The sequence below is a fragment of the Sapajus apella genome, unplaced genomic scaffold (genome assembly GCF_009761245.1).
Source record: "Sapajus apella isolate SASKATOON/1434 unplaced genomic scaffold, GSC_monkey_1.0 scaffold56, whole genome shotgun sequence".
Taxonomy (NCBI): domain Eukaryota; kingdom Metazoa; phylum Chordata; class Mammalia; order Primates; family Cebidae; genus Sapajus; species Sapajus apella.
The window spans coordinates 1,901,395-1,916,992 of record NW_022436996.1 but is presented as its reverse complement, the minus strand read 5'-3'; the positions used below and the strand labels follow the sequence as shown (position 1 = coordinate 1,916,992).

The window sequence follows — 15,598 nt, the reverse complement described above, 5'->3', positions numbered from 1 at the left end:
GAAAGAGCAAGTAGGCTTACTTTAACTGTTAGAGATTTTAGCTGCTTTCAATTTTAATTTTTTTAAATAAGTATTTAAAAGATGATTAGTATATTCTCAGGTTGATAACTCATTCTCAAGCCCTCACTGATTAGTATTAGTCCCTCTTATTTTCAAGGTTAGGATTTGCCATTTAATTTCTGCTTAACATTGATTGTCAGGGTATTCAAATGAATGTGGAGGCCTTTGTACCCTGACATGGAGAGATTTTCAAGATGTATACAAGAAAACAAGGAAGAGGCAGGACAATATCAATAAGAACCTGCTGCTTCTGTGAGAACGATAGGAAAAAAATGTATATTCATACTGCATAAAGAAACTTGGAAGCATATACCAGAAACTCATAGAACTGAACACTCACGTCCAAATATGCTGAGGAAGCTGAGGCTGGAGCACAAGTGGTCTTCTGAGTATACTATTTTATAACACTTTGAGTTCTGGATTAGGTGAATGACTTAGTATTTTTAAATTGGTTAAGTATTAAATGAATTGGCAGCTCCTTTTTTGAGAGGAAATTTTATATTAACATGCACTTGGAAATTTGGATCTAACATCTTTAATATCCACTATTTTTAAATGTGAGTAAATATTCTTTGGCTGTATTGTAAGAGGGGGAAAAATGAAGGCTCTACTCCAGTATCAGACAATAAGAAAGGTTACCAAAGACAGCCTGTTAGAAAGTGTTCTGCTTTCATCCTGGTGTACTTGGGGTTTCGGTGTTCCACTGACTGCGTTTGTGATGCTAGAGGCCTGTGCTGCCCCGCTCAGCCCCACGACACTCCTGGCCTTTGTGTCTGTTTGATGTTCCTCGTCCTCCTTTTTCCTGATCCTCTTTGACCCGCTCCTTTCACAGACACCATATTTGCTTGATTTTTCTTTTATTTGGGCTTCTCAGTTTCCTTTGTGGGTTTTTCTTTCCCCCTCTTTTTCAGTGTTTCCTAAACTACTACTTGTATTTTTTAGTTGTTTTTTTGTTTTGCTTTGTTTTTTATAGACAAGAGTCTTGCTTTGTCGCCCAGGCTGGAGTGGAATGGCCTGGTTTTGGCTCACTGCAGCCTCCACCCCCCGGAGTCGAGTGATTCTCCTGCCTCAGCCTCTCGAGTAGCTGGGATTACAGGCACCTGCCACCATGCCCTGCCAATCTTTGTATTTTTAGCAGAGACAAGGTTTCACCATGTTGGCCAGGCTGGTATTGAACTCCTGACCTCAGGTGATCTGCCCACCTCAGCCTCCCAAAGTGCTGGGATTACAGGTGTGAGCCACTGCACCTGGCTTAGCTTTTTAGTTCTTTATTTGGTTCTCTGGGTGATCTCTGTCATATACAAGCGGCTTCAGCTATGTTCTAGTGACTCTCAACATTTGTGTCTTTAGTTTAAATAACTTTCTGGAGCTCCAGATGCAAGTACACTTGCTTAATAGGAGATGTCCCCAGGACGTCTCCTGTCCCCTTCCAGGGACTGAAGTTGAGTCCAACATCTCTTCCTCTTAAGAGCCTCCTCTTTCTGTCCCTATTTTGGTGAACAGCCCCGTTGTCCACTTGGTTGTCTGTACCTGCAACCTGAATCTGCAGTGTCCTGCATGGTAGTCACCAGTGATGGGTGTTTCACGTTGAATTAAATACAAGCACAGACTCAGGTCCTCAGCTATCCAAGCCACATGTGGACAGTGCTGCCCAGAGTTTCGGCTTGGTCACTCCCCCCATGGTGCTTGAGAGCTGTGTTGTTTATGTCATGGTTTGCCAGCCTGCATTGTGGAAAATAGAACCCTGCTTGTTGCATTCTCTTGAACCGTGTAGACGCCCTTTGCTTTTAGGAACAAATTCACATTCCCTAGATTACTGATTTGTGCAGTGTCCCCTTCTCATCAAGTATTTGTTTACCTCTCACCTTTATTTTTAGCACAAAATACCTTTTCTCCAACCATAAACGAGGCAAAAAGGCATAGCTTGCATTTCTTGATCACATTGCGCTCGTTTATGCCTGCACGGTGTTCCCTGCCCTTTCATTTTGCATATGCCGGTCACTTCCAGTTCATGTCTAGGCTGGCCTGTTCTTGAGGCCTTGGCTCTTTTAACCCACTGATGGGTGGAAAAGTTTGGAAGCAGAATCTTGAAGATAGTGTTTTAGGGGTCAAGGAGGTTGATGTTATAATTTGCCTGTAGTCTTCACATAAACCATAAGGCACCACCAGTTTTATTTCAACACAGGCTTGATTTTTCCACCAAAATCTACTACAGTGCGGCAGCTCAGTTATGTCTTCTGTTATTAATCACTGTGACCTAAACAGTGATGTGTCCTCGAAGGGCAGTGCTGCTTCTGTGTGTGTGACTGTGTGTGTCTAGTGTTTGTTTTTGTTTTGAGACAAGGTCTTACTTTGTCACCCAAGCTGGAGTACTGTGGCGTGATCTCAACTCACTGAAACCTCTGCTTCCCGGGCTCAGGTGGTCCTCCTACCTCAGCACCCTCGAGTAACTGGGACTGTGGGCATGCCACCACACCTGGCTTATTTTTTGTAGAAAGGGGGTTTTGCCATGTTGCCCAAGCTGCTCTCGAACACCTCGGCCCAAGCTGCCTGCTTGTCTCAACCCTCAGCCTCCCAAAGTGCTGGGATTGCAGGTGCGAGCCACTGCGCCCGGCCTCCCATGTGTTTTCTAAGCAGTTCTTCGCCGTGTGTTTTCCAAGAACTGTGATGTATTTGGTGATGATGAGTGCTCTGTAGCTCTTGAGAGATTTTATAACTTCATATCTCATACTTTAATAATTCGGGATAAAATGATTACACAGATGACTTCAATGGAGAAAAATACATATTTGTTTTTCATTATATGCAGAATTCAAGAGAGAGGTATATATACTGTTCATGTGTTTATAAACAAGTTTTTATAATATTTTAGAAAAAATATTAAGGATGTACCTGGAGAGAAATAAATGAATTTTGCCTGTGATTTCATGGTTGCTTTCATTATCAGTGATATTTTCAGTATAATCAATAGAATTAATCAGCTATTGATTCATGTTAAAATTTGCATTCTGTTTCATGAAGTTCAAATAATGTTGATGAGCTTTTAAACATTTCAACACATAGTGATCTTAAAATTAAATCTATTTTGAAGTCATACATAGATTATAAACTAATTTCTATTAGTTATTGTTAGAAATATCAAATTAATAAAGTAGACTTATCTTAGTCAATGTTAGCAATACAATTTGTAGTGAGTTCTGAATCTTCAAAGAATTTTCAAAACATTTGTGAATAATTTCTTGACGGGAAATATGAGTAAACCTGGAAGAAGCATATACCACCAAAGTGATTCTAAATGCCTCCTACATTTTTAAAGTTTTCTTTTAAGATAGTGTTAAGAAATAGGAAGAGAAGGGGCTTCCTTTTTGATCTACCATCTGTGGTGGGACCTCCACCAAAATGCAGACTTTCATAAAAAACCCTACGAGGAAGACCATTAACTTGAAGGTTGAACCCTCAGATACCATAGAAAGTGTAAAGGCCAAGATTCAGGATAAGGAAGGAAATCCTCCTGATCATCAAAGACTGATCTCTGCTGGCAAGCAACTGGAAGATGGACGTACTTTGTTGACTACGGCATTCAAAAGGAGTCTGTTCTTCATCCTGTGTTGAGATTCATGGGGATACTAAGAAAAGGAAGAATTTTTACACCACTCCCAAGAAGAATAAGCACAAGAGAAAGGAGGTTAAGCTGGCTGTCCTGAAATACTGTCAGGTGGATGAGAATGGCAAAACCAGTCACCTTTGTTGAGAGTGCCCTTCTGATGACTGTGGTGATGGAGTGTTAATGGCGAGCCACTTTGACAGATATTATTGTGGCCAATATTGTCTGGCTTAACTGCTTCAACAAACCAGAAGACAAGTGACTGTGTGTGAGTTAACAGAAGACATGAACTTTAAAAAAAGAGATGGGATTATCAAAGAAGACATTCGCGGTAATGAATGCCACTTTCCCCCATTTTAATTTAAACTAGTATGAGGGAAAGTATATTTTTTGAATCTGTAAATCTTTTAATTAAAGAAAATCAATTACCAGTAAAAGGGGGCTGCCTGTTTACATTGGTTGTGGTTTTAATACTGGAATGTTAACACATCTCAGTATCTAAAGCTCGCCTTTTATTCTTAGCTACTGGTTTGTGAAGAACAATTTTTAGCAGCTTGTCTCAAGATGAAATGTACCTTAAAATTTTTATTACTGAGGACGTTTGGAATTTATTTTGAATCTTGCATTATCTGATGTGAATTATTATGTATCTGTTTTATTGTTTTTTGTGGTATTAGAAGTCTCCAGTAATATTTTTTTAAGAAGAAAAGTGTTAGCAGAAAAAAACACAAATTACTGCATTTGTACTTGTGTACTAGAAGAGTTAGGTGAATCATTGGGTGTCTTGTTGTATTTCTTTTACCATGACACCTTGACTGAGAGAGGAATTCTCAGAGGATGCCTTGCGGTAGCGGTCTTGACTGTGTGAGTCAGTGTCTTCCACTGTGTTCTTTTTTGTAATTCAGAGAGTCCCCTTGGAAAACTGGCCTGAATTTATGACCCGGATTGAAAATTGCTCTTTAATGATTAACTCATAGGATTGTTGCAGCTAAATAAAGCCCAATGAGCAATTTTTAATCCATCCTGCTGTGTGGGAAAAGAATGTCACTTTTTTACCTTTTAGAAGTATAGCTCCAAACCTTCAGAGATTTTTTTCTTTTATTATTTCGAGAGGGAGTCTTGCTCTGTCACCCAGGCTGGAGTGCAGTGGTGCAGTCTCAGCTCACTGCAACCTCCACCTCCTGGGTTCAAGCGATTCTCCTGCCTCAGCCTTCCGAGCAGCTGGGATACTTGTGTGTGCCACCACGCCTGGCTAATTTTTGTATTTTTAGTAGAGACATGGTTTCACCATGTTGACCAGCCTGGTCTCGAACTCCTGACCACAAATGATCCACCCGCCTCAGCCTCCCAAGGTGCCGGGATTACAAGCGTGTGCCACCACCCTGGCCATACTTGAGAGTGAATTTTAAGTGGAAATTTGTTTGAACACTAAGGACAGCATACTTAATTACATGTCTTAATTGGTCTCCTTTAACTTGTATTATTACCATTTTTCATTTTTCCAATAATTTTTTTTTTTTTTTAATATTACTTGGAGACTCCATTTGAGTTTCTGCTCTTGCTGGAATGAATGCAGTGTGTCCCCACTTTGTCATGTTGTGTGACTGACAAACATCACGTATGTTTTCACAAAACCATAATACTTGTGAGCTGAAAGGACCTTAGAACCGATGCATCGCTGCCTTCATTTTCTTATGCAAACATTGCTTTTAACCTACATGACATTGGGAAGATGGCTGGGCTAAATGATCTCATAGATTCTTTCTAGCCTCAGGTTTCTGATTGTAGGGAAATTTCACATGCTCTTTTCATGCCTGCACTGCTTTTTCAGTGATGTACCCTTATTGCCATCTGGATATCTCAAAATGTATTACATTAAAATAAGAATGGAGTTGTTTTTTTTTTTTAAACCAGTACTCCATAATTCCTGTGTGTACTCCGAAAATACCAGTGTGGAACAGTGCATTTGATGTTTTGGATTGAGTGCAGGAAATTACTCAAACAATCAAATATGAGATGTTTGTATTGGATTTTGAAAGACCTCTTAAAAAAATGTTAGTGCTAGCTGATGACACCATTGTGGCTAAAATGTTTATCTTGTCACAGACATGCAGCATGCAGCATAGAGATAAACACTCAAGACATCCTTCACAAAGTTCATCTTTTTAATCTAATATTATAGAGGAATTGTTTTAATGTTTTTATTTTTTTGAGATAGGATCTCAGTCTGTCACACAGGCTGGAGTGCAGCGGTACAATCTCAGCTCACTATAGCCTCGACCTCTCAGGCTCTGTCAGTTCTCTTACCTCAACCTAATGAGTAGCTGGGACTACAGGCACATGCCACCACACTCAGTTTACTTTTCATAGAGACGAGGCCTCACCACATTGCCCAGGCTGGTCTCAAACTCCTGGGCTCAAGCAGTCTGCCTAAGTTGGCCTCTCAGAGTGTTGGGATTATAGGCATGAGCTACTGTGTCTGGCCTAAAAATCTTCAAGGTACATTTTTTAGATTTTTTTTTTTTTTTTTTTTTTTTTGAGATGAAGTCTTGCTCTGTCGCCAGACTGGGGTGCAGTGGCACAATCTTGGGTCACTGCAGTCTCCGCCTCCCAGATTCAAGTGATTTTCCTGCCTCAGCTTCTGAGGTAGCTGGGATTACAGGCGTGTGCCACCACACATAGCCAATTTTTGTATTTTTAGTAGAGATGGGGTTACACCATGTTGGCCAGGGTGGTCTTGATTTCCTGACCTCATGATCTGCCTGCGTCGGTCTTCCAAAGTGCTAGGATTATAGGAGTGAGCCACCGCACCCAGCCTATATTTTTTATGAGATGTTGACAGCACATATTTTGTATTTCAAGAAAAGTGACTTGAGTCAGTCACTAAACATTTTACAAATTTTAAACATACAAGTAGGCCAGGTACAATGGCTCATGCCTGTAATCCCAGCACTTTGGGATGCTGAGGTGGGTGGATCACTTGAGGCCAGGAGTTCAAGACCAGCCTGGCCAGCATAATGAAACACCTTCTCTACTAAAAGTATAAAAATTAACCAGGCATGGTGGCGGGCGCCTGTAATCCCAGCTATGTAGGAGGCTGAGGTAGTAGAATTGCCTAAACCCAGGAGGTGGGGGTTGCAGTGAGCCAAGATTGCACCCCTGCAGTCCAGCCTGGGCAGCAGAGCAAAACCCTGTCTCAAAAAGTATAAGCAGTAATAACACTAGTAATACATAATAGTATGATATAGTAATACGCCACGTAGCAGATGGGGAACAGGCTCAACTTGTGCATGAAAACGGTTACCTTTATCTTTTGGAGGAGGTCTCACAGCCACAGGGAAGGGCTTTCCTAGCTTGGTAACAGTGCAGATTGACACCTTTGGGAACTGTGTCTCATCAAATGGCTGGTTGTCTGAGGCAGCTTTTTGTGGTTTTAGGACAGAGATTTGCTAAATTGTACATTTATCTTCAATGTGTACCTTTTTTAAGGAAATGTTTTGAGTCACTATTTGCTTACTGTTCTGTGTTTTTCCCCTGTTCCTTTTTAGGCTTCTCTACAGCTTAGCCTTTAATGCCAGGTTTCTGAGACACCTTTGGTTTCTAATATCTTCCATGACCACACGGATGATCACAGGGTATGTATTACACAGACTTACAAATTGAGCTCAAGGGCACAGGAAATGGCAGCCTAATTAAAAATGTTGCCAGAATGTTTTCAGTCCTGCTTATACTGGGCTTACTTCAAATTAGAAGAAAAATTCCAGGTGGTCTCAGTTGCACAAGAAGAAAAATCAGTGTTGAATCTTAGAATTACTGAGAGTATGGTTCTATCTGAAGGTATGTTTGCTTTAAATATCGTATTCATTTTTTTAAAAAGCAGACATTTGGAAATTTCTTTGCTCTACATGACTTTACTGTTCTTTTGATAGTGACAATACAGATTTGAGGTAAATTTAAGACTGCCACAAACATTAGAACAATGTAGACGTTGGCTTTTAAACATTTGTTGAAATAATTTGATTTTCTGTATTTGAATCCTGTAATTTAAAAAGTAGCATCTTTGACATAAATTTTTTGTTGTTGTTGTTACAGTGTCTTGCTCTGTTGCCCAGGCTAGACTGCAGTGGCACAATTTTGGCTCACTGCAACCTCTGCCTCTCAGTTTCAAGTGATTCTACTGCTTCAGCCTCCCGAGTAGCTAGGATTACAGGCACCCGCAACCACGCCTAGCATGCATGCATACATACATACATACATATTTATTTATTTATTTATTTAGAGACAGGGTTTTACCATGTTGGTCAGGCTAGTCTTGAACTCCTAACCTCATGATGCGCCCACTTTGGCCTCCCAGACTGTTGGGATTACAGCATGAGCCAACATGCCCAGCCCTGCATACGTAATTTGAGTATGTAATAGGTAGGAATTTCATACTTAAAATCTTTCGTGGTAAACTAACTTAGCCCATTACTCTGTTGTTGAATTTTTCCTCTGTCAGAAGTCCAAGCCAGCCGGGCGCGGTGGCTTACACCTGTAATTCCAGCACTTTGGGAGGCCAAGGCCGATGGATCACCTGAGATCAGGAGTTCAAAACCAGCCTGGCTAACATGGCGAAACCCCTTCTCTACTAAAAATTCAAAAATTAGCTGGGCGTGGTGGGGCATGCCTATAATCCCAGGTACTCAGGAGGCTGAGGCAGGATAATCACTTGAACGTGGGAGGCAGAGGTTGCATTGAGCCAAGACCGTGCCACTATACTTCAGCCTGTGCGAGAGCAAGACTCCCTTTCAAAAAAAAAAAAAATTCTTAGCCAATTTCCCCTGTACTGTAATAGGAAAAGATGAAGTATGTAATTAAGTTAATTGGAGACTGAACTCTAAGATGCAACTGCATGTCATTCTAATGATAGTGGCAATAATAGCAGTCACCATTACTGTCCACGTGCCATGAACCAGCTCATTCTGTGGTTGGAAGGCACATCTCAGTTGTAGGGCAAGAGTGTAGAAAGTGGTCTTTTTTTCTTTTTAGGAACAAGAAGTTAGAACAAATAATTTTTGATGGGTTGGGATGAGATATCCGGAATATAAACACACACTCATCTGCAGCCTAACTTACTGTGTGCAGTGATGATGAAAACTCTTGTGTTGAGATTTCTCGATTTTGAGCTTTTTCGTGCAGTATGTGGAGCCAAAGATACTCATATGTTAGTGCCTTTCAGCCAAGCACAAGCAGCCCCTTTATGATGGAACTGGTGTTCAAATCATCTGGACAAAACAGTTTGTACTAATGAAAGGGGAATGTCAGTTTATCAATAGTACTACTTCATATTACTTTAGTGGTTTTGTATTGAATCTTAAGTGAGGAAAGGGGGTTTTAACGCTGCCACTGTGACTGGTGAAACTCATAAAGGTGAAGTGAGTTATCCTGTGTCAAAAGTGAGAGGCTAAAGCAGAGATGAAAGACTCCTAGGATGATTTACTGTCTTGAAAAATTATTTTCTTACATTTCCAAACCAACATACAAGATTTTAGGTGTGTTTTTTTTGGTGCATTTCAGCCACTCCTGACTATGCCAGCCTTGGCTTTCATTAGTGACAGGTTTGTTTTGGGTAGAAGGAGATTGAGAATCATTAGGACAGGAAATTATCATTTACCCATAAGTGCCCCAGCTTAGCAACGGAGACATTGTCCTGGTTCTGCCTGATAATTGCTTATTTGTTTATGGCATTTGTGTCTTGCTAAGGAAATGGAGTCATGGTGTGTGAAAGAAAAGTGGAATATTGTTAATTAAATTATTAATACTATTTTATGTTTGGTAGTTTTGAGAATTTGAATGTCTTTTTACTTGTTTAATTTATTAAAAGGAAGTCCCTCAGAAAACTGACAGTGTATCAATACATTCTCAATACAAATGCTCCTTGAGGTACAATGGGGCTGTGTCCTGATAAATCCATTCTAAGTTGAAAATATCCCAAGTTGAAATGCATTTAAGACACCTTGCCCACTGAGGCCTCACAGCTTAGCCTAGCCTAGCTAAAACGTGCTCAAAACACATACATTAGCTTACAGCTAGGCAAAATCGTCGAACACAAGGCCAGTTTTATAAAGTGTTGAATGTCTCATGTAATTTATTGATATTGTACTGCAAGTTAAAAAGAAGAAAAATGGTTTATGGTTTCTGCAGAATGGGAATTGCCTTTGACTATCATAAAGTTGCAGAATCCTAAGTTGAACCATTGTGAGTCAGGCACCATCTGTATGTCTCACATTTCCTACTGGGAGTAAAATTTAAAATGAAATGACTGATTTTCTGAAACTGGCACTCAATTTAAGTCAAAAATAGTTTCACAGTAAGACTTGCATTGCTAGGACTTTCCCCTTTAGTGGGCAGAAGTATCATCAGGGAGCTGTTAAAATGCAGATTCTCTGGTCCTGCCCTAAGAAACCTGGATACTGTGACCTCACAGGCTTATCAGGTGATTGAGGTGCAGATGGTTTGGGGGCCAACCAAGAACCACTATTCTTTAGGCCAATCAAGCAGACCGCATTTAAACAATCTCCAGATGGTTAGGGATTGATTGTTTTGGCGCATCAGACATTTGCAGATAACATCTTTATTCATGTACCTCATTTTCAGTATTTGCTATTGAAATCAGCCAGTTTAGTTTCTTTCTTATTGAAGATGAAGGAACTCATAGCCAGCTGGTTACTGTTTTCCATTAGGCATCCCTTGACGAAGACATAGCATCAGGATGCTTTGCCCACAACAGTGTACAGTAGTACCTTGAAAACCTAACAAGAATCCGTTCTTAACAGAAGACTAATGGTTCTTTGTGAATGTGGGGGACTTTGGAGGGGGAGAGGGAGTGGTTCCCACAGGCGCATGATGTGAAAACCTTTGTTCTCAGAATAGAGACACAGGTTGGGGATTGCCTCAGGTCTCACTGATGGTCAGTAATTCACCTAGCTCCCCTGAGTTATGTATGAATCAATGTCTTTTCCATTATAGTAAGTTACAGACTTTTTATTTGCACATAAGTCTTTGAGATTGACCTGTTTTAGGAGGAATATTTGAGTCAGTGTTTATAGCAGCAAGAGTGGTCAGCAGAGAACTAAGAGACCTGTGCCTCATTCGTGCCCTGGCTGCAGGGCAGCATCGGCACATAGCTAATCTTTCTTGCCAGTCCCAGTTGTTGTCGTTAAAGTAAAAATAATGCATTCCTTTTGCTTGGTTCACGGGGGGTTTAAAAGGACAAATAAGTTTTTGTTGGTTAATTGCCCTGTCCCCTTTTTTTTGGACCCAATATAAGAATTTTATGCATCATGCCATATGTACGAATAACTGATGATGTGGTGGTGGTGGTAATGATTTTAAGTACAAGGATTCTTGACAGGCATAACAGCAGAAAGCAGGCTCATCAAGACAGCAGTGCGCTGCAGCTCTCATAGGCAGGGCTGTAGAAAGAAGCCTCCTCTGTGCAGTTAAAGCCACCCCGTGCCTTTTTTATCCTCCATATAAACAACCTTTTTATGTCATCTTGGCTGTGGCAATGAGGTAGGACAATTGTACTTTGTCCCTTTTTGAATGTCCCTACAACGTTTAAATTTTGGATAGATGGCCATTCATTCATTAATTCATGAGTCCATTCAGCATAGTGCTAAATGTGGAGTGTCACAACAACAAATATGAATCATGTATGCTCAGGTTGTGTAGCGTGTGCACGTAGTGTATCTTCTCCATGGGAACAGTTTCAGTTGCGTGTAAGGGTCCCTGTTCTCAAAGCCATTGATGGTGACAGTGCCCTGCCCTGAACCATGCACTGTGGAGACTCAAAAGCTCCAGGTGGCTCAGCCAAGCTCCTTATGGCCCCACTGATTATAACAAGTGGCCTTACCTTCTGCTTTGCTTTCATACATAATCTGTAGACTCTGACACCTGGTTACGTCTCATCTAATGTATACCTGTAGTTCTGTGGAAATGGGTATTTGGGAAGATAAGAGAGTGATCTTGCTCACAATGTCTATTAACCTGTGACTGATTTGACTTGCTAGAGGGGACCAGGGACTTTATAGAAAGAGCATGCAGGTGAGCCTCTGTTGGCTAAATGTTACATAAGACAAGAAACCAGACTTAAAAATAAGAGAAAAAGAGGACGTTCTAGGTGAAAGAAGTGAATATATCATAGCTTTTTTTCTTTTTTTCTTTAATATTTTAAACTTTTTTGAAACAGAGTCTGGCCATGTTGCACAGGTTGGAGTGCGGTGGTGCAGTCTCAGCTCACTGCAACCTCTACATCCTGGGCTCAAGCCATTTTCCTACCTCAGCCTCCTAAGTACCTGGGACTACAAACACTTATCACCACACCTGGCTAATTAATTTAATATATCATAGCTCTTGATGAGTAAAAGAGGCTGCTGAGTGAAGCCCACCTCACTATAGAGCTACTCAGGTCACTGTGAAGCAGGAGCAGGGAGCTGGTGGGGAAACTGGACAGTGGGAGCAAGGCCACTGGAGAGAACAGAAACTGTTTTTTTTGTTTTTTTTTGTTTTTTTGAGATAGAGATTCGCTCTTGTTACCCAGGCTGGAGTGCAATGGCGCGATCTCGGCTCACCGCAACCTCCGCCTCCTGAGTTCAGGCAATTCTCCTGCCTCAATCTCCTGAGTAGCTGGGATTACAGGCACGCGCCACCATGCCCAGCTAATTTTTTTTGTATTTTTAGTAGAGACGGGGTTTCAGCACGTTGACCAGGATGGTCTCGATCTCTTGACCTCGTGATCCACCCGTCTCGGCCTCCCACAGTGCTGGGATTACGGGCTTGAGCCACCGCGCCCGGCCCGGAAACTGTTTCTTAAGGTTCCAGTTTGGCTTCAATATTGAATAGCTTTCAGTGTTACCAAAAGTAAGTTGCTGGATAAATTTTTCCTGAAACCAGAATGATTTGCCTTTATTAAATACATTGAGTAGAAGGAAAAGGGGATGGCTTCCTCATAAGAGTACAGTATCGTACAGTGTGTCTTAAATAGTGGCCTTATTAGAGCCTGGGAACCACTGGCTCACTCTTAGTGACTTCACTATGCAGTTGCTAGAGGTAGCAGGAATCTTAGTGAAGATTAATGGGTTGGTGTGCTATTTTTTGTATTAATCTATGCCATTTATTAACCTGCATTGCCATGGTAACTTTACGTTGCCTTTAAATAGTTTAATTCCTAATGCAAATGTTACTTTCCCTGATTTTATTTGTTTGATGTTATGTTTTAATTAGTTCCCAAACTAAGAGTAATTTTTAAATGACTGTTTTTTTCCTTTTGTTTAATTCAAGGTCTATGGTACCATTGCTTCAGGTGATATCCAGGGGTTCACCTATGTCTTTTGAAGACTCTAGTCGAATCATCCCACTCTTTTACCTTTTTAGCTCCTTGTTTAGTCACTCACTAATTTCCATACATGATAACGAATTCTTCGGGGATCCCATAGAAGGTAAGGATTTTGAGAAACCAGTTTGCTGCTGGCCACATGGCCCATCAGTTTTCATAGACAGTAGAAAAGTTTTCAGCATTTTAAGTCTTTCAGTGTGTGTGTTAAAGGACGAAAAAACATGATAGAAAACTGGATTATGTTTTTTAGTTGTAGGTCAAAGACAATCATCAATGATGCCTTTCACTTTGGAAGAGCTGATAGTGTTGTCTCGATGTCTTCGAGATGCATGCCTGGGGATCATCAAGTTGGCTTATCCAGAAACCAAGCCAGAAGTTCGAGAAGAATATATTACAGCATTTCAGAGTATTGGAGTTACTACAAGTTCTGAAATGCAACAGTGCATACAGATGGAACAGAAACGATGGATTCAGTTATTTAAGGTATAGAGTATCTGTATTTTTTTGTTTATTGATGTGGAATAATATACAAATTTTTGTCTTGACTCATTGCAGAGGAATAGAAGTGTAGGTTTGTTTCAGACATGTCTTAATTTGCAAGACTTTTTTTTTTTTTTTTTTTGCACTGAGAGACATTGCACTCCTGTCTCTCAGGCTGGAGTGCAATGGCACTATCATAGCTCACTGCAGCCTTGAACTCCTGGGATCAAGCAGTCTTCCCACCTCAGCCTCCTGAGTAGCTGGGACTACAGGCACATGCTGCCACGCCCAGCTAATTTATTAGTTTTTTTGTAGAGACGGGGTCTCACTGTGTTACCCATGCTGGTCTCAAACTCCTGGCCTCATGGGTTCCTCCTGCTTCTGCCTCCCAAAGTGCTGGGATTATAGGCGTGAGCCACTGCAGCTGGCCTACACAACTTTTTAATTAAGAAAAGTCATTTTAGTAGTCACTTTTGATTAATTAAGGTAATTTAATTAACTAAAATGGCTTTCATTTTAATTTACATTAGCCTTATTTCAGACCTTGTTTTTAAACCTTGTTACATGCATCTTTCTGTGGCCCTAAGTGCTTAACTGTGACGTGATGAAACATAAATACAGTTTTTAAAATGTTTTCATTTTCTGCTGATTATTTCTTAGATTTTATTTTTTCAAACCTTTCAAAAATTGATTAACAAGGTAAAATAGGGCATCAATTTTTTTTTCTTTTTTCTTTTTTAGTTTATATTATCTTCTTAGGTCATTAATTTTTAATGCTAGTTTTATATAAATTATTTTAACACATCTTCGTTTTTAACCAGAAAGTGAAGTTTTGAGTTCCTGTGGCAGGAATGTTGGCAGGAAACCACCACCAGCAAGAATATAACTGTTGGGATGGAAAAACAAAAGGAAAAGGGTGCCTGACTTCCCATGAAATCTCTACTGCAAACACATCTAGTCAGCTAAAACTGCTCATTAAAGGAGTGAGAGCAGAAGAAATGCATTTTCCAAATTGAATGCTAGATTTACAGTCCGTTTAATACCAGCGACCTCTCGCACGCTAATGTTCACTTCGAGTCATCAGCTGTCCCTGTGGGTCTTTTATCACTGCTTTTGTCAAGCTATCTATTTAATTGAAAGAAGTTAATTGAATGAAAATGATCAACTAAGCTTGTATTAATATTGCTAATGGAACTTTCTTCTTGGCCATGTTTGGAGAAAGATGTCAAGCTAGACTTTAGGAAGGGCCCATTAATGCTTGCACTTAACCTGATGGGCTAATTAAGGAATGCTTATTCATCCTCCAAGTCCACGAGAGTCTCTCTCCAGCCCGTTCTTCCTGGTTTTACAACACATTTCTCTCAGGAGCATGAGCATCAGCAGCAGCGGCAGTAACTGATAATGTTTTGATTGCACTGAATACAGTCCTAATGCATCATTGAATTTATAATTTGGGCAGATTGATGTAATATATGTTTGCACAATTTATTTTAATTACCTATCTCTGTTTTCGTAAGTAAACTTTAAAGGTCGCATGTTAAGCCTTTATTATATCCTTTCTTTAAAATGGACAATTTTGCAACTTTGCTAAGTTAAAAAGTAAGCAGTCTCACCTATTTAAAACTTATAATTCTGGTGCAAGCTTTTCCTGGAGGTGAGTGTTATGGTAGCACCTTTGTTTTCCTTTCAGTATTTGATTAAACCCTGGGGTCTTTGTTAATAAAGCTTTCCATGATGTGGAATATCAGGTGTTGTGTACCGTGTCAGATAATGTCACTGTTTTATAGCACCTGTTGAGAGTTAAGTAATTTCCATATGACAGGCTTATCTTTAGTATGTAGAAACCTCTGAACTTAATAATGTCGTGTAAGATATTTTCCACTCTGCTCTTATTTTGTTTTGGTTAAGTGTTAAATGAAAAGTTTATACAGAATTTTTTTATGCCTCAAAATGACTCCCTGCCACTTTATTAATCATTGAAGATTTTAAGAATTAAGGTGAAAGTTCACCTTTTTTTTTTCTTGGTGGTGGTTGCTTTAGGTTTGAAATCAAGTTGTTACAAAGACCTTTTGAGTTCA

At 40.1% G+C, this 15,598-nt stretch overlaps 1 protein-coding gene and 1 pseudogene across 1 annotated transcript in view; both read left to right on the top strand.

Annotated features, from left to right (window-relative positions):
- UBE3C (ubiquitin protein ligase E3C) overlaps positions 1-15,598 on the top strand; it is a 122,645-nt gene that overhangs the window by 47,158 nt on the left and 59,889 nt on the right. Inside the window, exons 11-13 of the mRNA XM_032244884.1 lie at positions 7,213-7,299; positions 12,986-13,143; positions 13,291-13,523. Coding sequence (XP_032100775.1) covers positions 7,213-7,299; positions 12,986-13,143; positions 13,291-13,523 — 478 coding nt within the window. The remainder of the gene's footprint in view (positions 1-7,212; positions 7,300-12,985; positions 13,144-13,290; positions 13,524-15,598) is intronic.
- LOC116527780 lies at positions 2,484-4,815 on the top strand (annotated as a pseudogene).